Source organism: Neodiprion pinetum, chromosome 3 (genome assembly GCF_021155775.2).
Source record: "Neodiprion pinetum isolate iyNeoPine1 chromosome 3, iyNeoPine1.2, whole genome shotgun sequence".
Classification (NCBI taxonomy): Eukaryota; Metazoa; Arthropoda; class Insecta; order Hymenoptera; family Diprionidae; genus Neodiprion; species Neodiprion pinetum.
The window spans coordinates 19821470-19847855 of record NC_060234.1 but is presented as its reverse complement, the minus strand read 5'-3'; the positions used below and the strand labels follow the sequence as shown (position 1 = coordinate 19847855).

Here is a 26386-nt window from a genome sequence, read left to right as displayed (position 1 = left end):
TGGAGTTTCCAGCCAGTATGTAAGACCGTGGTTCTACCCGTTTCTTTTCAAGCATGGAGAAAAGACGAGTTCCATGGACGCGCCTTGGTGGTCAATAACAAAACAAAAATAGGTTATGTGAGTTGAACTCAGGAGTTCGACGCCAAGATGTTTGTACTTGCCGAATTTGAAGACAATGTTCGAATTCGTCCGTGGATGTTTAAGCGAAAATTGAACGATGCTATTGCTGATGAGCTGAACAGAAAACTAGCTAATAAGGTAGGTGAATTCTTGGAAATTACAATCTAATCGATCTTCTACTGAAGTACAAATTTGTAAAGCAGATAAACAAATTCCTGGTATATTGTGGGCTTTATGTTCTTCTTATAACACGATTATTTTACTGAAATGTTTTACAGTAAACAGTGAACAGATTATTAGGTTAATAAAATTAAAGGAACCAAATTGACTGTTGATTCCTAACGTCTACTAACTGTATTAATATGGTATCGTTAATTTCAGGTATATCACAACGTGGGTCTGTGTATTGCTTTACATGATATGACTCGTATTGAAGATTCTTACATTTTTCCTGGAGATGGTTCTTCTCACACAAAAGTGACCTTTCGCTTTATCGTGTTCAGACCATTCGTTGAAGAGATTCTTGTTGGAAAGATTCGGAGCTGCAGTGCTGATGGTGTACATGGTAAATATTTTAATTCATCCAAGTCTGGGAAACGTCCCGAAATTACTGAGTTTCCAATAATTGCATATTTTCTTTTAAAGTATGATAGTTTTGTCGAAAAATAAGTAACTCTAAATCGTGACACAAATGAATTAAGTATATGTTATCACTCGTGATTAAAGACGAGGCTTCGAACTTGGAAATTGAGATTTCAATTAATTTAAATCATTTGAATAAATGAAACAGAATCATTAGCACATATGTAGTTGAAATACCTGTGTTGAGATTGCTGAAATTGGAATGTATCTTGGATTCAAAAAGTCCATCAGTATATCTTTACCTCAAGTTTATTTTCTGTTCTAAATTTTAAGTAAGTCAGCTAAAGTACTTGGTATTATCGAGTTTTTGGCTGTTGAATTTTTTTTTTCAAATCAACTTGCGATATTGAAATGGAAGATGGTAATCAAACTAAGAAGTCTTCCAGTACATCACTGCCAAGATAATTTTTTTTCTACTAAATCCGGTTTGCAACCTTCCGACTCATTGAAAATCGCCCAATCCCACACTTATAACACAAATATTATTCCTGTACAACTTAAAAATTAACGACTTTCTACACGTTAAACATGCGTCGAAAACCAAACTTTTTGTAAGGATGTTGACATAAAGTATTTCCATAATTTTTTTTTCTGCTGTACCGTACTGCACATATTATACTTAATATGCAACTGCAGGTGTAACACAACATTTATCTTATGTCTCGATTCAGGCTGATCTTCCAATAATTCATGAAATTACTTCCCTAGCAAACCAGAACCATGACCTATATGTCTTTTTACTTTTACACTGCTGAGCCGATGTATAATTCATGGGCAATTTTGTAGGAGACCTCAGTGTCTGTCAAATAAATAAATAATTTTTCTTTGCACAACATACATGATTTACCTAGTCTCTTTATTATCTATCGTTTTCCTGGCAAGATTTGATTACGATTTGTTGTTTTTGATATGTTCTCGACGTGATCGTGATTCCATTCTATAATTATGCTTGCTGTACTTCTTCATTTTCAATATTTCAAGGAAGGTATTATGACTAAATCTACGCTTGGTGCTCCCATTGGAGTGTTTACATTTTCACGTGGCAAGCCTTTCACGATATGCTCGAAACAACTAATACTATCAGCTTATAATCCTGTAGTTGAGAAAATTAAAATTAGAACTTGTAATTTTGTACATTCAAAACATGGAAGATCCTCGCAAAACTGTGAACAGTTGGGTATTATTAATTAGATTCAAAGAATTGTGAAATGAAGAGAGAGTTCCATTATAAGTCCTAGAAGTATTTTAAACCGTATTTCCAGACAGAACCAGTATTTTTTTTTTACATTTATTCTTTAATGTTTCTACGATTTTTTGACGCTTTATCAATGAAAAATTATTCACCCTCATGCTACATTGAAACCAATAGATCTAGTAGTAAAATGTCACAGCAATTTACATCCATTCTTTTTCACGCTGTGCAACATGAATTCTATTAATATATTGTTGTACAAATATTTTTATTATTTAGTCACTTTGGGATTTTTTGAAGACATAATTATCCCTCCTCATAAGCTACAACATCCTTCAAGATTTGATCAAACTGAGCAAGCATGGGTTTGGGAATATGATACTGGAGATGGAGATAAGCATGACTTATTTATGGATGCTGGTAAGATTTACGTCAATCCATTAAGGTCTAGTATAATCTACCCTTGTCAGTGTGATCCTTACTCGATGATCTTCCCTCAGTGGTTACTGAAGTAATATGATCGATGCTATTAAAACGTACACAGAAAAATTTTATGAATTAGTTTCACCTTTTTGATATCGATTTTCCGATCTAACCATAGCTCTGAGGAAAATGATATGTTCCAAGAACACTGGAATATCGAAAGTGTTGTAAAGTATCTAGGAACAAGTACCTCTTTTATACCTAAGTACATTCCTTAGCAAGTACCTTCTACTTGTACCTAGGTCCATTTTAAGAGTACCTGTACTTATTTATAGGTAGAATGAAACATACTTTATTTACGTAAAAATATCCCCGTAGAGCACGCTATATATATCATAAGTGCAACTTTACGTGGAATATTTATGATTTATTATCGAAATACAAAGTACAAATAATACCTCTATTGATTTTTTCAGGTGAAAGTATACGGTTTAGAATCGTGAATGAAACTTTTATTGAAACATCACCCGTTGGTCCGTCTGTTAGCACCGAAACTGTTGAAAAATCTGAAGTGAATTTAACTTCGCCATACACTCTCAGCGTACGTATATTTTGTTTAAATAAATGAGTCAAATCACACCTGTCGTTACGTAAAAAATTGCTGGTCATACAAGAACTGGTAGGAACCATCTAATTATCTGGCCATGGGCGATTTTGTCACAACTATGCCGGAAAAGGAAAATCTGCGCAGACTTTTTTCCGTACAGTAAACTTTCCATAACTTCTTATTCTCGGTCTACTTTGAGGGGGACAATATTACGAAGGCTATTTTCATCCTGATTAGTCTACTGTAACCGCGGTGCAGGCAATGCATTTGGGGAAACCCGAATGATGGCGAGAAAATGGGACGAAACGGACAGGATTTTCACGCAAAAAGAAATGCTTCAGAAATGAATCGAAATTCATCATAAAAAAGTTCCATAAAATAAAAGTTTTAATAGGAAAAACTTAATAAACCTAAAATGGATGATACTTTCTTCACGTTATTCATTACTTCTATATTTTGAGTTCAAAAAATGTCGAATACTATAAGAAATAGATTTTTACAAAATCATAAAATTTTTAGCCTTGGTATTAGTTTTTCCTCAGTCTCTAGATAAATTTATTTCTATACGTGGAGCCCGTTCATAGAGAAGGCAGTTTAACGATAAGCGGAAAATTATCCAGGAAGAAGTTATCGAGAGTCAGAAGTACCCTGCAATTTTTTATGATACTGCGATTTTTTTCTTCATAAAACTGTGCTAGAATTAGACTAACCGTGCATTTATCAAAGTATTTCTACAAAAACGTACTTAAATGAGTCGTGTGATTTCTGTATGATTTTACACGGTTTTAAAGAAACATCGTTCACCTTGAATTCACAATTAATACACGATAATGTCTCTTGTGGAAATAATCTTAATCAAATAACCTGAAATAATTCAGCTTATGGTTTATTAATCTGTCATATATATGTAATTTTTTTCGCACATTGACCTAAAAAGTACTATACAATACCGGAAGTTTTATAAGAAGTTATTTTCGTTGAATCACGATCCTAAAACTTTTTTCCTGAAGAAAGACATTAACATGCATAAATTCGATCATTACAGGCTGCCATAGATGAGCCAGGCCTTGGACTTCTCTCTTGGTGGGAAAATAGTTGAAAGTTCAAAGAGGAATGTATAGGATGGACGATTCATAATTGTGATATAAAATGAGGGTTTGTATACCATGAGACGAGGCAATTTGTACAATACTTTTATTTTACCTAATATCTCGTTCTACTATTCTTAGCATCTTCTTTATTATCCGTACGACAAATTATTTCATCAGCAAAACATCACGAAGTAACACAACACACATCGGTTTCGTTTTAGAATCATAACGAAATTGCAAATTTAATTAATTTCCTTTTCTCTTCGGTATTTACAATTATTACGTTCTTTGTTATCTTAAATGTATATTTTCACGCGTAAAATATTTTCAATATTCAAATACTATTACTTTCCCAGCAGCTAACTGTCATTCCCTTCTTACGTTGTCACAAAATTTCCATTTACTCCAAATAAGCCATCCAGTAAAATTATTCACTTATTATAATTACTGTTGTAATAGCAGTTCATTTAGTATTTACCTAACTTGGTGCGTACATAACATGCCAATACGACAGAAGACTTGGAGTAGAGTAAGTTTGTCAAAATAAATAATTTTACAAATACGGTTTACCAATTGTTTTACAATGTATAAGTTGTAATAACATAGCATAAAATTATATGTCAATATACTTATATAGGTATATAATTATAAATAAAAAAAATCTCCACAGTTTCTGAGTATTATCTGTTGCCTTACTATCACTATTGACTGAGCACATCCCAATTGATTAAACTAAAACCACAATCAACATTAAATTTATTGTTTTAATAATTGGATAAATTTAATAATTATCAATTTTTATTATACAGAATATTTTCAAATTATTATCCCGAGTCGCAAATTTTGAGGACATGGGTTATCTGAGACCAAACTAAGATTTGAAATACCCAAAGGACAAACTAAGTGGACTCGTACCAAGATTCAAGATTGAAGACTGAGAAGAAGCACGCATCTGCGTTCCTATCGTGAAGTGCGGTGCTTAGAATTGGTATAACGTCACCAATTTGCCGAATTTTGAAAAAATCCTTCACCCACTTATTCTCCATAATTCATAGTATCAGATCACGGGAAAAAATCGATTTTTTCAAAGTTCTAGACTAGAATACCACCTTAAGTTTAGGCGTTTCGTCTCGGTAGATATTATACGATCGTTTTCGTTAATGATCTACTTGGGGAAATTTAGCTGTGTATAAATATCGTTTCGAAAATACGTGATCTTTGTGTTTCTCACGTGGGTAAGTCGAGTGACGATGGCTGACCCATGTCCTCAAGCACAGATTTTAATCATACCAGGAAAAACTCGTACAATTAAAAGGTATACAGTCACAAATAAAGTAGGTTCCTTTTTTTTGTATAAAAAGTAATTACAGAATAATTTATAATTAATAACGAACAATTATTCGACATTTTACTTTTCACATGAAAGACTACGTGCAACAACGAAATATCAGTAAAAATTGTTTCGTACCAATGTGAATCCGTTAGTGTATGAATAGGTGTTAGGATATCTTTGCAATACTTTCAGGAATTTAAAGAAGTCAATCAATTACTCATTTATTTTTAAGCAACTGTAAGTAATGATAACTATTGTCTCTATGCAAGCTAAACGAAAAATGACGATTGACTTAAATTCTTATTTGCATCAGTAAGATTTTTTGTCGCTGGAGTATGTTATCAGATATTTTTTGTTGACATTCTTTATCTTCATAAATGCTTATGTATTGCTTTGAAAAAAGTCTTAAGTCAAATACTGTCTCCCCTTATGGTAGCCGACATTCTTAAATATGTTCGCATAAGTAGAGTGTCATGCCTACATGCGGCATTCAGAATTACTTATATTATGACCAAATTATTATTCAAATTAAGTCATTGCAATCAATTTTCCATTTCTGGATTTAATATATACAACGACTACGATTATACCGCAGATGAAACGTTTGTAGAGAAAGTCTGGGCAAACCAAATACTTTCGATAGCTTATATTCAAGGGGCAGCCATGTAAAAATGCAAGTATTGTATGTTTAATCACTTTTCGCCACAATGCCAATTACAGAGACACAGAATACAGGCAAGAAAGTGAAATACACGGAATTACTATGTGTTCTGGGCAATTAGTATTTTCATGTGCGTACTAAGTAAAAGCGTATGCCAATTTCATTGGCATTTATTTTTTTCAACGCATAACGTACTCTGTCCAATGAGGTACCACCAAAAAATTATGTTACGTGTACAATTGATTTCATTTCAATTAAATGATTATGTTTATTTTTCAAGCGCTGCTAGAGAAAATTATAGTAAGATAAATTGACTCAAATCTATAATGTGAAAATGAGATTGTAGCACATTTGAGCATGCAATATTGTTCAACGTGGACTCTGAATTACAATAAACACGCTGAGGTCAGATCGAAATCCATATTCACAAAAAGTAATAGCTGCCCACTTAAATAAATTGTGAATCTGAATAACAAAACCGGCTCACGATTGCTCACACGAATTACAGATGAATAAGGTGACAAGAGTGATGCTGGTATCTCGTTTGTAAACCAATCGCGGACCTCTCTTTGGAATTTTATCGCTTCGGTTGGATCATATTTTTTTTGCCCATTTTTCAACGTACAATGAAACGAGTGAAAAACTAATTTATCTCTCTGAGGTTAATTAAAACGGTATGCTGCTAGAAACTGGGATTCGTAAATACGAGACTCTCACAATAAGCTGCAAAGACTTTGGAAATGACTCAGTAACAGGATGCGAAGATTCCAACAAAAATGTCTTACAATGCCTGATTTTTAATTTCTCTTTCAATAGGTGTCCTGATTCATAGATCTTACCTCTACCTGTGTTTCACCTTCGGTGTAAACGTTTCAATTTTACCTTGCCTTTACCTCTAATTTGCCGTCGGTGTGAACGTATTCGGCATCAAGCTTTTATTCAATGATCAGGCAATGTGGGAGGTGCTCTCGTAGATAATCGAAGAGCTCGCGTGATGTTCCGGGGCAGTTAGTTAGTTCTAGTTCATGGAGGTGCCGCAATTGTATCAAGCTCGATAGGCCACTGCTGGTCAAGAGTGGACAACCTGTACACAAATACACATTGCAATGTTTCACATTCAAAGCTTTTTTTTTGTACGAGAAAAAAAATATTAACTCTTGATCTTCCGTCTTGGCGAATTCCTAGGCCACAATTTTTTATTTTATAACCTTTCTGTGACTTTCTTGCGTCTTGAATTCATGCACTGAAATAATACCCTGAAGAGACAATTTCCATAAGGGATCATTTTAATAAGAATCCCTTTCGTTTTTATTGTTAGTCGGAGTTATTAATTCAGAGCTGTGTTTAACCTAGCCAACTCGTACTAATATTTTCTTGTAACTATTGCAAACATTTCATATCAGCATCACGACAAATTGATGTCGAGGCCTCATTTAACCAATAGAAGTAAAGTAAACTAAAAAAATATATTTAATGTTACAGTAACCAGAAAACAGTATTGACAACTATGATTACATTATAAATAGTTGTATACTTGTACCGCGTTTTTCTGTGGTCTGGAAAACATTCAAATACTGCGAAGAATTTCCATTTTTTACAGTTAGAAATTTCTAGTAAAATAAGTATTATAACAATAATGGTTTAAATATTGTTGTAATAACAAGGAAATGTGGTACAAGTTATTTTTCGGTATAATTATAGTTGTCAATACTTCATTTTTTGCTTATTGAATCGTCAAATCTGTTTAGTTAACTACATTTTTTTTAGTTGTATGAGTCCTTAACATCAATTTTTTCTGCACGTACATCAAATTATGTGTAATCGTTAATAAAAAATGATGTACGAGTAGCCATATTCGTTCAAAATACTAACATTGACCAGATTTTCTGGTTATAGCAAAAAAAAAAAAAGTTTATTTCCATTTTGTACTCAGAACTATGTTTTTTCGTTACGGCACAAAATAAAAATAGTTAAGGACCCTACAGTAATTACCACGAAATATCTCTCTTCATGAACATGAAAGCATAGTGAATGTGGCATGGTCCGGACATTAATATGAAACTATGGGATTTTATACTTTGGATGATCTAGACTCGAAATCCTGTAGGGAATATATGCATCGGCCCGATATGTTGAAAAACGGTGCGCATTCCGTGTAGCTAGAGAGCAATCGAAACAAGTAGAGAGGGATAATACCAATCAGCGATTCTTTTAACCCCTTCGGTGGTATTAGTCCCATTTGACATCAGAAATCGTCGTGCCCCAGTTGAGTATTAACGCTACATAACGAAAATCATCTTTTCCGCAATTTGTATATTGTATTTGGGCACATGAAATTTTTTGGAGCGCTGTTTACGAATTTCAGGTTAATTTTCCAAACTTATAATAACCAGCCAAATATGGAGATTTCAAAATACGAAAACTCCTACATTTTTGAGGAAAACTCCTACATTTTTGAGATCTTCAGAAAATTTGATATTCGCTGCAGGTCTTTTGGGTCGGTGATCATGATCAGTTTGAAATGGAATCTGCAAAATTGGAACTCCGCGAAATCCAAAACATCCTTACAATTAGACAGAGAACATTTACAATTCAAATTACTGCAGACAAGTGTAAGTTATTGTATTCGTGAGCTATGATCTAAAATGCTGCGTCAGAGTTAATTAGAGTATTGCTTCATTATAAAAATATCTAATTGATTACTAAATTCTGCGATATATAGTTGTCTAAGAAATTCAATCGCCTTGGTGGTTTCGATATTTTTAAGTGTGCAAATTGGTCATCAAATTAGTTTGCAAGGCCTCCGTTCTCTCTTATATGGTTTTGATTAAATTCTGGTTTTTCCACGATAAATGCGTAGTATTCTACTCAATTCAATTTGGTTATGAATCTCATCAAGGAACTAAAATGCTTATAATTTTCACTAAAATCATACCTGCAACAGAAAGCACTTGTAAAGATCGCATGCTGCATAGATGCTGGAGTCCAAAATCTCTTAACTGCAAACACCATCTTAAAAAGAGTGCACTCAATGAACCCATCGTAGAAATGTAACCAACGCCAATATCCGTAACATTAACGCATCTGAAAGAAAAATTATATGACTTGTATGATACCTTTTCAATACAATATTTAATGGGATTATACATGTCGCATAGAACATAAAAAAAAAATTCTGAAATTTTTCCAATGTAACAGCTCTTATAGACGCAGAGGGAAAAAATGAAAACTAAAACAAACAAGATTTTACACTCAATGTTGGATTAAAGCCACAGGGGATTGAACTTGGTGTAAAACTTTTTCTTTTAATGACCAATGTTTTTTTCAAACTGCGCGTCAAAAAGCTTCTGGGACAATTTTGACATCTTTATCCGGCTAGACCTTTTTGAACGTTTAAACACTTTACAAACCTTAGGTAACATGTATAGTTTTACACTTCTTTATTTAGGCGGAGGGACTGGTCCAATAACGCCAAAAACCATCTTACGCAATATATGGGCAATCCCTGAGTATGCGGAACGGTACAATCGTTTTTTTGGTGCACAGAGTAATTGATAGTGTGCGTAAAATATACATATATAAATATTGTAAGTTGCGCTGCACGCCTTTTTCACAGGGCTGTAATATACTATATCACGTTGAGAAACAGTAATTATTGGCAAAAAATACAATTTTCCAAAGTTTTGTCTGTAATTTTTATTTTTCAGAATGATTCGAAAGGTAACGAATAATTTCTAAAATTTTGAATGAGTCAAAAACACTACTTTCCATTTATCTTTGTTGCGATTATTACCTACTCATTGTAATTAATACTTTGATAAACAGGTAGGTATAGTTGCTTCTACCAATTTTTTTTTTCAAATCTTTACTTACCTATCCAACGTAAGCTCTTCTAAGTGATTCAAATCGCACGCGATGCACTCCAGAGACGCGTCAGTTATCCTAGGACACCAACTTAGATCCAGCGAACGAAGCCTGGGTAAATTCTCAGCTATTAATTCAACGCCATCGTCCGTAACTTTGCTGCATCCAGACAGCGAAAGTACAGTGAGGTTGGGCAAGGAATGTACTGAAATAATGGATATTTTCTTAGAATATAATTTCGCCTGCACAGTATAAACTCATATTCGATATTCCATTTGAAGTTATAATTGACTACGAACGACCCGAATTCATATAGGTCGACAATTCACAGTGTGTAAGTTTTTTTTGATTGAAAGTAATTGTGCCAGTAAATGAACGAATGGACAAATTCGAATATGTACACAGAGCGCATCAAGAAATCACTCTGTTGGGTGCCCATCTTCGGGAGTCGCTTTTGCTCTTTTAAACCGTTTTTCCGCCGATAAAAAAAGGATGTCTCTTTTAGTTTTCAACTAACTTTAAAACGTTAAAAGGTCGGTTGCCTAGTGTAGCTGGGTTTTGTGCTCGTGCGCTCGCTACGCTCACTTACTCGTTGTCAGTGTTTTACCAAATGATTATACAAGATTTACCAGATACCTCGGATTGTTCAATGGGTAATAAGTGTTAATCAATACATTATCACAAACATGTGCACAAGGTTGGGATGCCTAGTACAGCTGATTTTTGTGCTCGTTTGGATAAGCCTTACTGTCATTAGTTTAGCGTACATTCGTAGAATGTTAAAACATAACTTACTACCTGATAATTCTGCTCGTATGTATCGTAATATACTGTTACAAACGGTGAAATCATCCGTTTTACCTCTCGTTTAACTGATCTATTAGTCATCACAGATAAAAGACATGTAACACTTCATATGTCATAAAATGAATAAGGTTGCTGCGTCAACCGTTAGTATTGTAAAAACAGCCTTGTTTGAATTTGTTCAAAACACTGGTTGAAAACACTTACTTGCCATTAAAGCATTTTTTCAATATTTAATTTCCGCCCTTGATTGCTTCGCTAATTAAGCTCACGAACCCGTATTTATTTCGTGACGTACGTCAAAACGTTACAATACATACACAATAATTTACATAGTGAATCTCGAAGTCCAGCCGATAACGTTGTTAGTAGATATTGAATGTACAGCAACAATTTCAACACAACGTAACTACGGAGCGCCAGTTCTGGAGGTCGAAATTCACAAGGTAAAAGACCTGGACAGCCAAAACTACGGAACGCGAGTCCTGGAGAGCGAGATCCACCAGGTAGATGACCCGGAGCGCAGGAACTACGGAAAATTAGTCCTGAAGGTCAACAGTCACCAGGTCAAGGACCTGGACAGCCAGAACTATGCAGCACTTGTCCTGGAGGTCGAGATCCACCAGGTAGAGGACCTGCACAGCCAGAACTAAGGCAAATTAGTCCTGAAGGTCAAAAGTTACCAGGTCAAGGACCCGGACAGCCAGAACTACGGAGCGCTTGTCCTGGAAGTCGAGTTTCACCAGGTAGCGGACCTGGAGCGCATAAACTACGGAGCGCTTATCCTGGACGTCCAGTTTCACCAGCTAGCGGACCTGAAGCGCAGGAATTACGAAGCGCTTGTCCTGGAAGTCGAGTTTCACCAGGTAGCGGACCTGGAGCGCAGAAACTATGGAGCGGTTATCCTGGACGTCCAGTTTCACCAGCTAACGGACCTGAAGCGCAGAAACTACGGAGCGCTTATCCTGGAAGTCGAGTTTCATAAGGTAGCCTACCTGGACCGCAGAAAATACGGAACTCTTGTCCTGGATGTAGAGTTTCACCAGGTAGCCTACCTGGAGCGCAGAAAATACGGAGCGCTTGTCCTGTAAGTCGAGTTTCACCAGGTAGCGGACCTGGAGCGCAGAAAATACGGAACGCTTGTCCTGGAAGTCGAGTTTCACCAGGTAGCGGACCTGGAGCGCAGGGATCCAGGAGCTGGAGAACCTGGTACTCGAAATCCACGGAGTGCGATTCTCATACGTCCTCTCTACTGCGCGGTTGTTTCCAGACTGAGGAATTCGGCTAGCTGATTTTGGTCGTCGACGATTACTATAGATCGATGACGTCAAGTGAAAAAAAATTTTGGGTGACGTCACTTTCTGAACATCCGAACATCCAAAATTTGGTTTCGAACTTTAATACTGTCTATGATGATGTATGATGTATGATGTATGATATTCTACAACATACGAGTTGTAACTAATTCGAAGAGAGATACCAAACTGGTGTTCGTAGAGTCGTAGGTGGTGTCAGTAGAGTCAAGAGTTCATTTGCTTATTGGGTCGCCTCGTATCGCTGTACTATTCCTTTTCAGTTTTGAGATATGCTATTTGGTGTTTTAGAGATATCACTGCTTTTTTCAATACATACTGATATATCCATGATTACGGTATCCGGCTTTGTGTTCGTTATTCACGTTATAATGGTTGGCTCACAGTACATAAGAAAGAAACTCTATTCCTCAATGCAGATTTTTCAAAGTTGTTGCATGTGATTTACATGCATATTTCCAGTTGGTTTCCCCCCAAACATAATTTTGGTGTTCCTTCGCAATTTTTTGATTTGTACCCCTGAACCTCGCCCGCCATTTTGTTCTAAAATAGCCATTTTCTTGCTTTGCATAATTTTCATGTCTAACTTTTACTGCTACAAAATCTATATCTTCCAATAGTGGTAAAAAGCTATTCTAATAGTTTACTGCGTGATGCCAATTGTTTTCAGATTTTGGAAATAATAATATTTTTCAAACAACTAATTTTATAATCTATAGGTTAAGCAAGATGGAAAAAACGTTCAGTATAAATCGGGCCTTGGTTGTTCAAGAACATATTCCTTGAAACATACAAAGGCAGCTACGTACTAAAAACACTTTGTCCGTGTATCAAATGATAATATAAAATTTCCTGATCCGTGTACCAAAGTTTTTTGAAACTAACTTCGAATATTGGAGATCATTTTTCCAATTTTGCGCTCAGGTATTGGTATTTATAACTGCAGATGTAATACTGTATGTAATATCACTTACCAATATTAACAACGCCGTGATTCGTCAGCTCCCAACAAGACTGAAGTCTGAGTATGCTCAGTGATCCGCTTTGTTTTGGACTGAAATATCCAAGCGCAGCATCAGTTACGTGATAAGCTTGAAGAGAAAACTCATAGAGGCTTGGTAAAAGCTGAGCTACGGCACCGACAGCTTCATCCGCAACATTAATGCAATCTGATAACGATAGTGAAACTATTCTTGGGGTTAGACAAGCCCAAAGACCAGCTTCTGTTATCTCGTTGCAGCCAGCTAATTCAAGTTCGAACAAGGCCTGAAATAATAGGAAAAAATATTTTAGGGTGTACTAAATACTCACAAACTCTTCTAATGAGCGTCAAATGCGCATAATAGATTTTTTTATTTTTGAGGTTAACACGATGCCATATTCCATCCTTACTGACCAAGTAAAATGCCATTTATTTGGATTATTATTAAAGGAGTTATATTAGAAAATGAAATGGCGGTTGACAAAAGATGAAGATTGAAACACGGGTTATAGCTGAATTAATTTTAGTGATTCAAAGGCGTCTGTGGGAAAGATATCGTTATGCATATTTTGCATCGTTTAACATGTACTCTTATGATAAATTACTCTTTTATCGGGTTCAAGCACTCGGCATCTAACAATTAACGATTAGATGTCGATGAAAAATGGTTTTAAACGGTTAATTATTAGGTACACATGTGGATATTTAGGTATGTTTTTTGAAACCACAACTACTTGCATAAGAAAATGCTCACCCCTCCCTCAATTGCCATGAGTATAATTATATTAATTTTATATCTCATTCGAGTGGACTACAAAGTTGAATAGCGCTCTTTTGAGAAAAAGTTTATTGTAGCTGTTGGGCATTTACCTATATTGGAAGCTTATCTACGGTACTCTATACGTTCAATGGAATTTAAAATCACAAGTTAGAAAAAATCTAAGGTTTTGATATTATTTGACATAAAGTGTATATTTTACTTTGTAAAATAGGTAAAATATGCTTTCACCTGCAAATGATCCAGCATGGCTTCCAAACCTCTATCAGTCACAGCGCAGCACCTTAATGACAAGGAGTGCACGTGCCTTTGTGCCAGAGGAAAGCTATGCGTTAGTTCCAAGGCGTCTTCGTCGGCTGCACCCAACAAAACTAAAGAATGAAATCCTCTTCTTACTAAAGATGCGTAAAGACGAGTTCGTGAACTAGAAGCCATAACTCGGGCCTCTCGACATCGTACTACTGGAACTAACCCGGCCCAAAGCCTTGGTCTGGCGTAAAGAACGTCCCTCCATCTCGAACAAACCTGAATTTTTAAGGACGTTAGAGTATCTTGAATAGCTTCCTACACATCGACAATATCACTGATATTAAAATGTATTTCTGAACATGAGTTCTCGATTTTCGTGTATTCGTTGTGATATTACTCTAGGACAGCACATATCATTTCATTGCATAATTACACAAGAACAAATAATTGTGGAACTCGAAATATTGCTTTTACGATCATGTGATCTTTCAAGAACATACATAAGGTGGTTCAGTGACATTCCAGAAGAAACCGTGAAACTTGGCAGGTTAAGCGATTTTTTTTTAGTTTCATCACATCTTAAATAATTGATGTACCCATTTTGGAAGGTTTGGCAAACATCTGTAGTCAACTGATTAATGACTACTACGAGTCATCATGGCAATACAATTTCAATTGTCCACTTAACGCGCGAAAGTGTGACATATTATGCCCCGTTTCGTGTAAGTTGATTTTCCAGCTGCCTTGCAGATGAAAATTTTATCCTGGTACGATTACGCAGAACAATAGCGTTCGATTATTGTGCGCATGTGCAGTAGATCGCTCAGCCTGATAAGCTTCTCCGTTTTTTCTCGGTACATCAATGAGTGCGTGTATGAAATTCTTGAGGTAAAATGCCAATTTACATTTTGTAACTCATTTCAAACATCTATTTTACATTGTCCATTCGAAACAGAATTACGAAGGTCATTATCATTGTTCCAATTCGCTAATATTTGTAGAATCATTTTTCGATTTCTATTTCAAATGTATTTAAGGACGCATTTCACCCCACAGCCATACAGTTATTATAGGTATACGCATAATTGGACGTGTTTACCAGCGGCGTTTACATATTCGAAATATCGCATACCTGTGCCAAAACCCTTCTTTCACCGGCGGTGAAATACAAAAAGAAGTGACCTAGGAAATGGTCATCCTGGATTAGCTGTTCCCAAGTAGCTGGCGTTGCGTGTCCTCCTGTACCGCCACTGGCCAGTGGTACGTTTTTTGCCCTATTTCGAAGCGTGCGGCCACGATTTGTCGTCCCATTATTCAAACCCTTGATATTGCCACTGGCGGGTGTGCCACCAGGAATAGGTCCACCTCTGCTCGGTTTATCAGGGGTGACATTCACGTTCGACGTTTGTAAGTTTGTATTTGTGCCTCCTCCGCCTCCGCAAAATACGTTTGTGACACGTTCCATGACACTGGTCTTCCCCCCGCCTGTCAACATGTACAAAAAAATGTAAAAATTTTCACGCTCACATCGTTGAAGAAATTAACCCTTTGATATACATTTTTTACTATTCTGTAAGGAAAAGGGTACGTGCAAGATCTCTGCATATGGAAGATGCCACCCCCCATTGTATTGTACAGAGCTTAAGAATCGAAGAATAATTTGGAACAGTCATCATTTAATGTTTATTGAACAAATGTAAATTAGAGTAATCATGGCAAACCGCTATCGTGGGGGGGGGGGGGGGGGGGCGGGAGCCCAACGTATTAGCATAACTCTGAATGATTCGTGGCAACTCTTATCGTTCCAACATGTCAATTACAAATAATTCATAACGTTGCAAATGAAAGATTCATGACGATTAGTATTGACCTCTCATCAGCCTAACTGCTAGTCATATCATTGAAAATCAAGTCCAAAATCTAACACACTTCGATTCCAAATCCTAACTTAGAACCATCACCATGCAACTCCTTCAATCCACTTTACGCGACTCGATTTCGTCAAACACTCCCGAGAAATCAAGGATCAGACCCAGATTGAAGGTCGATGGAATATCCCATAATCAAACTATTTACTTCCTTTAATATTAATTCCTTTTTCTTATCCTTATCTTCTGTATGAACGGTTGCGACGCGTGAGTGCGTGCAATCTCTATAATTCTATAGGTTATTGATTAAAAAAAGCTGTATGTATGACAATAATAGTGCAGACCAGAAGAAAAATAGGAACAAAATTGTTTGATGTGATGAAGTCAAGATCTTTTGAAAGAATATAATATAAACTTGTCATCGGGGTGGTTTTTACCCCCCATGAAAAATCTTCACTAAGCACGATTAGAAAAGTGGAGTGCTTGTTTCTATTTTTTATCGCTGTCAAAATATCAGTTCTTTAAAAACCGCTCTACTACTTGAAAATACGGTTCATCGCGCGCACGGATGAAAATGACGGGTACAGTCATGATTGTGAAGTTGATCTGAAAAACTACTCAAGATCTCTTCATGTATGCCATTTAAATAGTCGGAAAAAAAACAAACTCCGACTAGTTTGATCGTAATGAGCTTAAAAAATTGCAAGAAAAATTACGAAAAGTCCGATCAGGAATAGTGGAGAAAATTAATCACGAAATCACTTACGTATAAAAGAATATCTATGACAAATGTAGGCAGAGACTTTAAATAAACGAAGACAACCTTTAACAGAAATAATATGAGAATTAGAAAAGTAAGATAAATAAGAAAGAAATTTTGAGAATAGCCATCAAAATACGAGACAAGTCGGATATCTAGAACTACTCATTGACAAAATGGGAAGCAATTTTTAATGGTAACAAATAAGGTGATGGGAAAGAAAATTACTATTTGTTGGAACGATGTGTATCGCGGTGATGGATGACGGAACTTCAATTGAAATAATCTATATAGGATAAGATAAAACCGATCGCTACCCTATACAAATGGAAATAGAAATGGATATGGAAGCAGGCATTCGATAAGAAAATGTGGAGGAAGAACAAAAATACATGATTGACATTACTGATCAGAGGAAGCAGTCCCAAGGTGCAGGAAAAAATAGGAAAAGAATTACAAAAGAGAACGATGAACCCAGACAAAAAATGGTGGGACGAAGATTTTATAAGATTGGGTAGGGAAAATTTTGATGAGGTAAACCTGTTCCGGGCGTAAGGTCAAATATAGAAAAATCCGATTAGTAAATGCTGCGTCATTGTGTTTGTGGTAAAGATATGCCCCCTGGCTGTATCTACTCTATCGGACTCCTGTGAGACCGAAAAGACAGTACAGTGCCATCTCGTTATATCGCAGTTTTCGGGGCTGTAGAGGAGGAGAACTGCGATATAAATGGTTCCCCTACTTCTCTCTGCGGTACCGCCGTAGCTTAATGCGCGCGAACAGCTGGTGGGGGAATGGAGCTTCGAGGAAACATTTACCAACCGCGATATATCGAGGTGGTACTGTAGCATCATCTGCCAATCTGCCTAGATATTTCTATATTATTTTTTACAGATGAAGGTGTTTGGATTTTTGATGTGAAACTTCTTCAGCGGAGGTTACTACAGAATATTGTGCAACGCTAATAGTCTGGTCAATTTAGACATAAAAATAGTGATCGAAACACAATAATTCCGACAGAGCTGAATTTTGGTAGAGACTTTGGATTTACCATTATAAAGAAAAAGAAAAAAGTCCCCATCGATACCATGTGTGCTAAAAAATTTATTCAAGGTCAAAGGTAAAAATTTTCGGTTTTTTTGATTTTTCTCGTTAACGGTTAATTTTATCAAAAAAATAGCTCGGAGCAAAATTGTAGATCGTAAAATTATCCACAAAAATGGTCTCTATACTTTTTTTTCCTAAGAATTATCATTTCTGAGATATCGCGATTCTAAAAAGAAAACGAGTTACATTCTATATAATATGCACGCATATTATATATGTCACGGATATACATAGTATATGTTCAGTATATATAGCATAATATAGTATATGTTATAGTATATGTATAGTATATATACTGACATACATACTATATATACGGATATACATAGTATATATATAGTATATATTAGACTGCCTCAAAAAAAAAACAATTTTTTTTCGATCTCCAGCTTCACGAAATCATAGTTTATAACATAATATTAGACCTCGTGAAAAGAAATCGCTGTACGATTTTTTTAAGTGGTGCCGTATCGAGATTTTGTAATTCCCATTTGATTCACACGTAACAAATCCAATTCTGACGGTCGGAGGGAGATAATAATTTTTCCATGCAACGAACGGAACTCTATATAGTAGCGCTTGACAGTTTATATGTTTTCTTCGAATGTATTTGACGGATATTATTCAACATTTTAATATGACCCAGTCAAGGAAGCTGGTATTATACGAACCTGCATTCTCACCTTCCCACCACACTTGGTTACGGAGCTGCGTGCCTCCTACCACTATTTAACAAAACCAACATCAAGAACCTAGAGGTGGTGTATGAGAAAGCCTTAAAAAATGCAGCTGGACTTTCAATATCATTTCCCACAGAAGACCTATGGGAAATGTTGGATGAGACCCCCTTTATGAAACGACTACGAGAACTTCACCAGAACAACCTCGAAATACTACCAACATTGGCGTATCAATACTTAAGCGCACCGACGAGAGAAGATACACAGGAATTCGCAAACAGAAACGTGGCACACAACATTTTGCGAGTGGATAATCCTCACCCCTATCACACAATTACCCACACACATCCACACAACTCTTACTATTAGAGTTAAGACCTAAATGAAACTTAAAACTAACTTATGTACGTAAAGGAAACATAAAACAAATACGAAATATAAACATGAATACAAATCTAAGTAATAATCTGCATCAAAATCCCTAAGGGAAATGATGTATGCATGTACAAGTAACAAGAATCCATGAATAAACGGTTCATAAGTAAGTAAAGAGCCATTTTTTTAGTAGTTGAAGTTACGATCAATCCCTCGTATAAATTTCAGAAGTTTTATTCTTTCGCGCGTGATTGCCATACACATGTTTTTTTTTCATTCTTACTACCGCTGATCCGTCGATTTTTCGTACTTGGAACTGCATTTAAAATTCGAATCATGATTTATATGCAATATTTTACATTATTTTTAAAATTTCATCGTAAAAATTATTTTTCATGGAGTTATAAATTTTTCCGGGAAGAAATTATGTAAATAGGAAGACCGAAAAACAATTCAACATTTGCTGATCTGTACAATGCTCCGAGTAATAGGAAGGAGACAATACTCAAAAGTCGGTCCAGTTTTTGGGGCAACGTAAAAGGAATTGTCGAGGTAAGATTTAAGCGCCTCTCGCGGTGTAAGCGCGTATAGTGCTCTCCCCCCTTCCCCCTATAATCTTACCATTCGCCGTTTATCCGCGGATTTAATGTCGGTTGAGATTTGAAAAGCAATTACTCGCTTTTCACTGGTTTTCACTCACTTCGAATGCGTATCTTACGAATTTACGGAGTATGTTAATAGCATAGAGGCTTATAGGTTACGATCGCCGCCTTTTGTTTTTCACATTTTATAGCGGAAATTTCGCGTTTTTCCGTAAGATGCGCTTAAATCGCATTCGTTCAGTTCTTACGTTATATCAAAACTGGGGACAAGTTTTATCGCAGAATGTTGTATGTTGTCTTCTTCCTACTATTTCGTGGTATAATGTAACGATTTTCTTAAACATGCATCGTTGTAGTAACGTTACTAACTTCGTTCTCATGGTTAAGTCGTTGGTAAAATGAAGCATCATGCGTAATTTTAAATCATCAACACTAGAACTACGACACCAGTCAAAATAGCTGGTCTTTAAAAATATGCAATAATAGAATATGTTTCTATCAATATGATATGAAAATTTGTTATTATTAAGTATTTTTTGAAGACCATTCATTTCGACTGGTTTTGGTAGAAACAGCTTCGTCTTAATTTCGGTAGTTCTAGGGTTAATGTTACGTTGCAAAAATTTATAGTCTTAATCATCCTGTGGCACTCTTATATACTCGAAATGCTTCGATCTGATCGCCTTAATGTCGGGTAACACTACGCGGTGTTACTGGTCACATCATGTGGTTCCTCTGCATATCATACGCAGAATCGAATGCGTAGCTAGCGAAGCGCGGTTCATAGAATCGTGCCGTTATTGCTGCTGTTCCCTATTTCGCCAATAACCTCACTCCAGCCCTTCAGCCAGTTGATAAGAAATAATGGCACCCGTCATGAAAATGGTTAACAAAACTTACGAGTATCCAATCCACAGTCTTGTGCAAAGGTCTGGAAACGGTAGGTGGTGGAGGAGGCCGCTGTTATTGAGTTTGGTTTCCACATTCATACTCTAGTCGACGAAAGCGCTGACGATTTAGGGGTGGTTTGAAAATAAATATTCATAGCCTTGGTTTCGGTATCAGTCAAGAAGTTGTCAAGCACGGTTCCAGGCTTAATAATATAAATATAAAGCCTTGAAATTGCAAGGAAATAACCATGCTTTTAACGAGATGATTCTGAAATTAACTTGAAACTCCATGAATTCTGGTAAAATCAATTCGAAATCTCATAAAATTGTGCGTATTGAATGAAATCATACGAAGTGTGAGAAATCACGCGTAGTATTTTGCAATTAGACGAAATCATCCGAACCGACTTGAAACTATCTGGGATCACTTGAAATCACACGAAATCATTTAAAACCATTAAAAGTGACGAAATTACTTTTACATTAAAAGTCAGAGTCAATAGCCCCTCGACCAACACAAAACAGTTGAGGACCCATGCAGGACTCTGCATGTGGGTCCTATTCGGGAATTTGCAAACGGGTAGCATCACGCAAAACAGTACATAATACTAATTTAAATCAGCATGGCGTTTAGCCGTTTCAAGCTAATTTAACGGCATAACGAATGTTGCACACTAGCACGCTGTCAAACTGAGTCAAGAATTAGTCTAAGAGTCACTTACGTCATTCCGGTGGGTAAATTTGCTATCTTATTACACTCTTTTAACGTCATGAATAATTGATTCGGAAGTCTGGCTTATTCCTAGTGGCGGATGTGGCATGTAGCTGCCATTTCGATCGATTAAGCTTGATCAAAAACTCTAATAACAAGGGCATGAGGAATAAATGAAACTTGGTAAGCTGTGAAAAATCACGAAATGGTGAGGTTGAGCTTACGCGTTACACTAATTCATGTACGTTTATTAACTATCATAAATGAAAATAAGCAATTGCTCGACCGAAACTTCGGATATATAGTGTATAGCTGCCATTGTATAGCTGCAAGAGGTTTGAAAAAACAACAATGCAGAAGCGCGATATCGTGAAGGCTGATATTGGTGTGATAGCAGTGAACGATATTTTATGTTCAACGCTATAGTACGCTCCGACAACCTGATTGGTGGAAAACTAGTGCCAAACTAGAATATAAGTACCTACGTGAAAATATGAGTTATGTATTGGGCGTTCATTTTTTGAGTGAAGCTGATTCTTGCATCGAACATTTAAAGGTTTGAACCCGCAATGCCTAGCTCGCAGGTTCAAAATTCGACTCTTGTTTTTCTTTTCTCCATGAAATTTTAACCATCAATAAAATTTCATTGCACAATACAAAATGTTGCCGATACCGGTTTGCATGGATTGTATTCAGTTAGTTCCTTATTGATACATCATACTGATTCCAATAGTCAATTAAGTTTAAATTAATTAAATTTATTGATACATCTTTTTCGCATATAATTATTTTTGTTTTTTCTCTGCAGTGTGTGTGGGTTGTATTTTTTTGTTTTGTATTTGTAATTTGGTTATTGTGCAATGTTTTACATTTTTTCTGGCTTTCGTTGTCGTTTCGTACTGCATAATTGGTGTTAGTTACAATAACGTTAGAAAATTGTGTTCTTCAAAAAGCTTATTGCACCACACTTTTTAATAAACAATATTCAGATAAATTTTTTATTAGAAGTTGTTAGATGATCGAAATAAATTTTATTACGTAACAAATTATGATCATAAGATTTACCACGTTTATTACACTATGTTTTTCAGTTCAACTTTCTTTGAAAATCCACGGTACAAGTTTATTGTTTATCATCAGATTGGAAATTGCATACCAACTTTTGTTTTCTGTACTACCTGCACGATAGCTATGGAATTATTTCCTACTTCAATGAGAAAATGTGTGACGCAAAGAGTTTTTCAAAGAACACCAATTTTATATTTTATTTGACCCAAAATCCGGAAACTTACTTCATGAAATCAGCTGAAAAGGTTGGAAAATAGTTGATCCGTCGAAAAAGTTTGACATCCCCTTAACATTAAACAATAAAAAATCAATCGCTTCTAACGCACCAAAAATCAGCTTTACTGTTATCACATTTTTGCATAACATTTTTATTGTGGCTGTATTAAGACCACATCTACTACCAGAAGCGAGACAGGCTTCCGAATAAATTATTAATAATATTAAGCGAGCATATGATAAGATGACAAATTTTCTTACAGGAACGAGGTAAGTTTTTTGATGGCTGACTATTTGTCTAAATAGAAATGCATAATAAGTGCATTGCACCTTCACGCTGAAACAACCTTAATGTCTGCAATATGTTCAAAATGTATTTTAGAGTTATCGTCGTGTTCGTAATGACTTTAAAAGTTTTACAAAAGGTTTCTTAATCACTGACTCTTAGACTAATTCTTCATACAGATTGATTAGTGTCGTTCTATGGCATTCGTTATACTGCCATAACAATGGCGTTGACTTTTTGCGTCAGCGTATAGTATTTTGTGCACAAACGGGCAGTTCGAATCAGTCACAAAGCGTGTGTATAAAATTAGAGTGGCAACTAACCATGGTGCTTGGATGCGCGCAGACCCAAACCGTTGATTCTTTTGGTTAATTCAGCACTCGCCCTTTCAACAACACCTTGTGCCGATATAGAAGACATTCTTTTCAGAGTCGAGTCGCTCTTTTTACACGGTTGCTTATGATCAAGAATAACTGGTATTTGTTATGGTGACGTGTGTCTTGAGCATATTTATTTTAGATATCCTGATATCAACAATCTTTTAATTATGAAAATTATGAAAGCTCTAAACGACTATTTATTAGTTGCCAATTTTTTTTTGATGCCACAGTTTTAAATTTGTTGCGTCCAATTTGGAATTTTTAGAGAAAGATTATTAATCTGACTTGAATTGACCGCACGTTTTTAGATTATAAATTAGTTAATATTATTATACTTCATTCTTGAACATCATAAAAATAGTATACCTAAAATATTTTTTGAACACGTTAATTTAAAATTTCACCCACTGGTATTCTAATTTTCAAGTTGGAATCGATGTTCCGCAGCATATATACAGAAAATATTCAACAAATCACCATTGTTCACACTTTTGAATATAAAATTACGATTTACTTTATTATACAATATTAACAACAGCAGCACAGCAGTGACGATGACAAAATTAACTGCGACATTAACAATAATAGCAAAATAATTTTTTTTATAATATTTCACATTAGTAAGTGCCCAATGTGGAATCGAGATATCAAAGTACATTACTGTTGAAACAACACGAAACTCAACGAAAATACAAACAAAACCATTTTAGTAAGCAAATCAATACTGTAACGAAACTCTGATTACGATTCAAATTGTTACATAACAACAACAATTTCACGGATTACTACGGAATTACACTTGAATTGAAGGAACATTAGTTTGTTTGATTTTTACATGGTTTTTGCTCTCAAAATTGACGTTATCAACTCGTAAATAATACTTGAAGCTCAGCCATTGACGGGGGTGGTTTAACTTATACTGAATCGATATCGTTGCTGAACTTGTCAGGCCTCCCCCACTTTCGTACTCAGTTATGCCAGCGCGCAGCAGTGCTGGCGCTGCGCCTAACGGTGGGCAATCCGTGTAAGCTTCATACCTTTTCGATAACAGTGTTTTATGCCGGCTCAAAACGCCTTCAGAGCACTCTGGGGTTGGTTTATATGACCAATTTCAATGGCTGTATCAGCAGAAAGTACAATAAAAATTTTATCCGCGGCTTACTCGGAAAGCTCTAACGCGTTGAGCCCAACGAATGTAGTTTATGGAAATGTTCATGAAAAGATACCAGATTTGTTCCTTGCTTCCCTCGATCACGCGGCAATCTTGATTTTCTTGTTATGTCGTAACAATTACTCTTGAGATTTTTTATGACGACCTAATACCAGATTTCGAAACATTTTGAAAACACTAAGTGCATTTTTTGGACACGTCAAGAGTGTAGGTAAATAATCCAGTTTCCATACATGGATCATACGAATGGATACGAAAGTACGAACGAACATTAAGTGGAAAAAAATCATGCGCCTATCAACAGCTTCGTTCAAGTTATAAGCACTCTTCGGATGGAATTGAAGTCACAAATTTTTTCATTAGCAGAACAGATAACCAGTAGACAAGCCTCTAATACGAACTCTCGACATTCTCACACAAAAATGGACCCTCTCATAATTACAGTTAAGTTCGGGTGGCAAAATATCACCGCCAGTGAGCCCGCGATTTCGAGAAGCCATGATGGTAGTGCGAGATGAATCTTGACGTGGAATTTTTTAAGTGGAGATTTCCTCTTGTGAGCTTATTTCTCATTTTTCTCTTTACTCTTCTTGAGCTCAGTAATGCGTCTTTTGGATTTCAATTGGGGCTGCGTTTTCTTTTTGTATATTCAAGTAAATTCTTTCTCTTTTGTATTTTTAACAGTAATTGTTTCTACTTCATGGGCTCGCCAAGTAGTTGAGACCTTGCGTCTTTGAACAGTGTCTCCTATTTTTGGTCAATATCAATATTACGTAGAGATCTCAGATTTATTTGTTATAATTCGCAATAAAGGCACCTGCAATATGACTTTGCAGAATGTTAGTCCAATGATTCAAAACATGGATCCTTATATTCATTCCTTGTTTTGACCATAGGGAAGTCGATGATGGAATCAATATTTAATGCGTGTAAACCGATTTGGAACTCACACTTTCAAATGTGTAATCAGCGCACTCATGCTGAAGACATTGGGCTTGATTTTTGATACACTTAAATAAGCAACAAGTCCAATATTCTTTTTATCCAACATGCGTGAAAAGTGGTACTGTGCGTAGCGTAGCATTTTAGCGATATGAAAGTAGCAAATTTCATCTCAGTGTTGTAAAGATAGGCTCGCGCATGCGCAGTCACAGAATTGCTTCACTTTCATCCCTAGGTAAAAGAAATCAACCACTCGCGTCCCGCAAAACTACCACGCAAAGCCCCGCCACTTTTCATTCGATTGTTATAAAAACTATCTTGTGTGACTCGGGCCCTTAGAGATCATACCACCGGAGGAAGCTACTCATCCCATCGACTTCGCTAAAAATGCAGCCGAAGTGATGAGAGAGAGATGTATATATATTAGGGTAACTCCGTCTTTCTCACTCTGCATTTGATTAGCTGAGAGGAAAACTGGACAAATTAAAATGCGTGCTGTGAGCCCCGGAAAAAGAATTTGAATCAGGATATAAATAAATCTTGTAATATAAAACTCGGTTACGTGAAACACTTCATTACTCTTTATTTTTAAAACACACTGGCGTTACATTAGACCTGTATCAAAAGTTTCAAAAATATATACAATAAACTATCGGCAAAGGCTAAATTATTGTCGGAAAAAAGAAAAAATTCGTAGCGCAGACTCGATTTCCCGAAGTTAGTAGTTCCAAATCCTTTCCTTACTCTGGGTGACTGGGGCCTGATCTGATTTTCTTTTTACCGGTGAAAAGTAGATTTTCTGTTTAAAGCTGCCTTTTGATTGGTCTAGATCGCGACTATCACCGTTTTCACGAGTGAAGAAAGAGTCAGAATCAGGCCCTTGCAGTAGAATGCCGCATCAGGCTCTACTCTTACTATTTCTTTTTTAGAAAAAAGTGGAAAATTCGGCACCTACTCTTCAAGTAGACTTTTGTACATTCAATTCTAGGAGTCGGTAACTCGTTACTTTAATTGTCTATGCTTTACTTCACGCTTGTGCAAGTACACGGAAAACAAGCGGATTTGGGCTGACTGTGAGCCAGCCTTTGAACTTCCCGTTATTTGTGTTCGAAACTAGTATATTTCGATATAAACCGAAAACTTGAATGCGACTGTAGAGTACTTATAACGAATTTAAACTAAACAGGATATCATAAAATATTCACACCTTTCTCCTAGTCATACGTTTTATCTTTGGAGAATCGTCGGTCCTCATATTTTCATCAAACTC

At 36.0% G+C, this 26386-nt stretch overlaps 2 protein-coding genes across 4 annotated transcripts; one reads left to right on the top strand and one right to left on the bottom strand.

The window, feature by feature from the left end:
- The first annotated feature begins 7 nt into the window (after positions 1-7).
- On the top strand, positions 8-4747 carry Polr3H (RNA polymerase III subunit H). Its single transcript, XM_046617335.2, has 5 exons — positions 8-258; positions 502-685; positions 2234-2374; positions 2854-2978; positions 4030-4747. The coding sequence occupies exons 1-5, from the start codon at positions 148-150 to the stop codon at positions 4081-4083; spliced, it is 615 nt and encodes a 204-aa protein (XP_046473291.1). The 5' UTR covers positions 8-147; the 3' UTR covers positions 4084-4747.
- Positions 4748-6698: 1951 nt separating this feature from the next.
- On the bottom strand, positions 6699-23914 carry LOC124214725 (F-box/LRR-repeat protein 16). Of its 3 annotated transcripts, none has more exons than XM_046617320.2 (7): positions 22947-23914; positions 15192-15544; positions 14042-14335; positions 13025-13316; positions 9943-10138; positions 9005-9153; positions 6699-7153 (listed from the first exon to the last, which is right to left on the bottom strand). In XM_046617320.2, the coding sequence occupies exons 1-7, from the start codon at positions 23041-23043 to the stop codon at positions 7005-7007; spliced, it is 1530 nt and encodes a 509-aa protein (XP_046473276.1). In that variant the 5' UTR covers positions 23044-23914; the 3' UTR covers positions 6699-7004. The 3 variants fall into 3 exon arrangements, with proteins under 3 accessions (XP_046473276.1, XP_046473277.1, XP_046473279.1); XM_046617321.2 differs by lacking the exon at positions 22947-23914 and adding an exon at positions 20352-20480; XM_046617323.2 differs by lacking the exon at positions 22947-23914 and adding an exon at positions 18466-18694.
- Positions 23915-26386: the final 2472 nt, after the last annotated feature.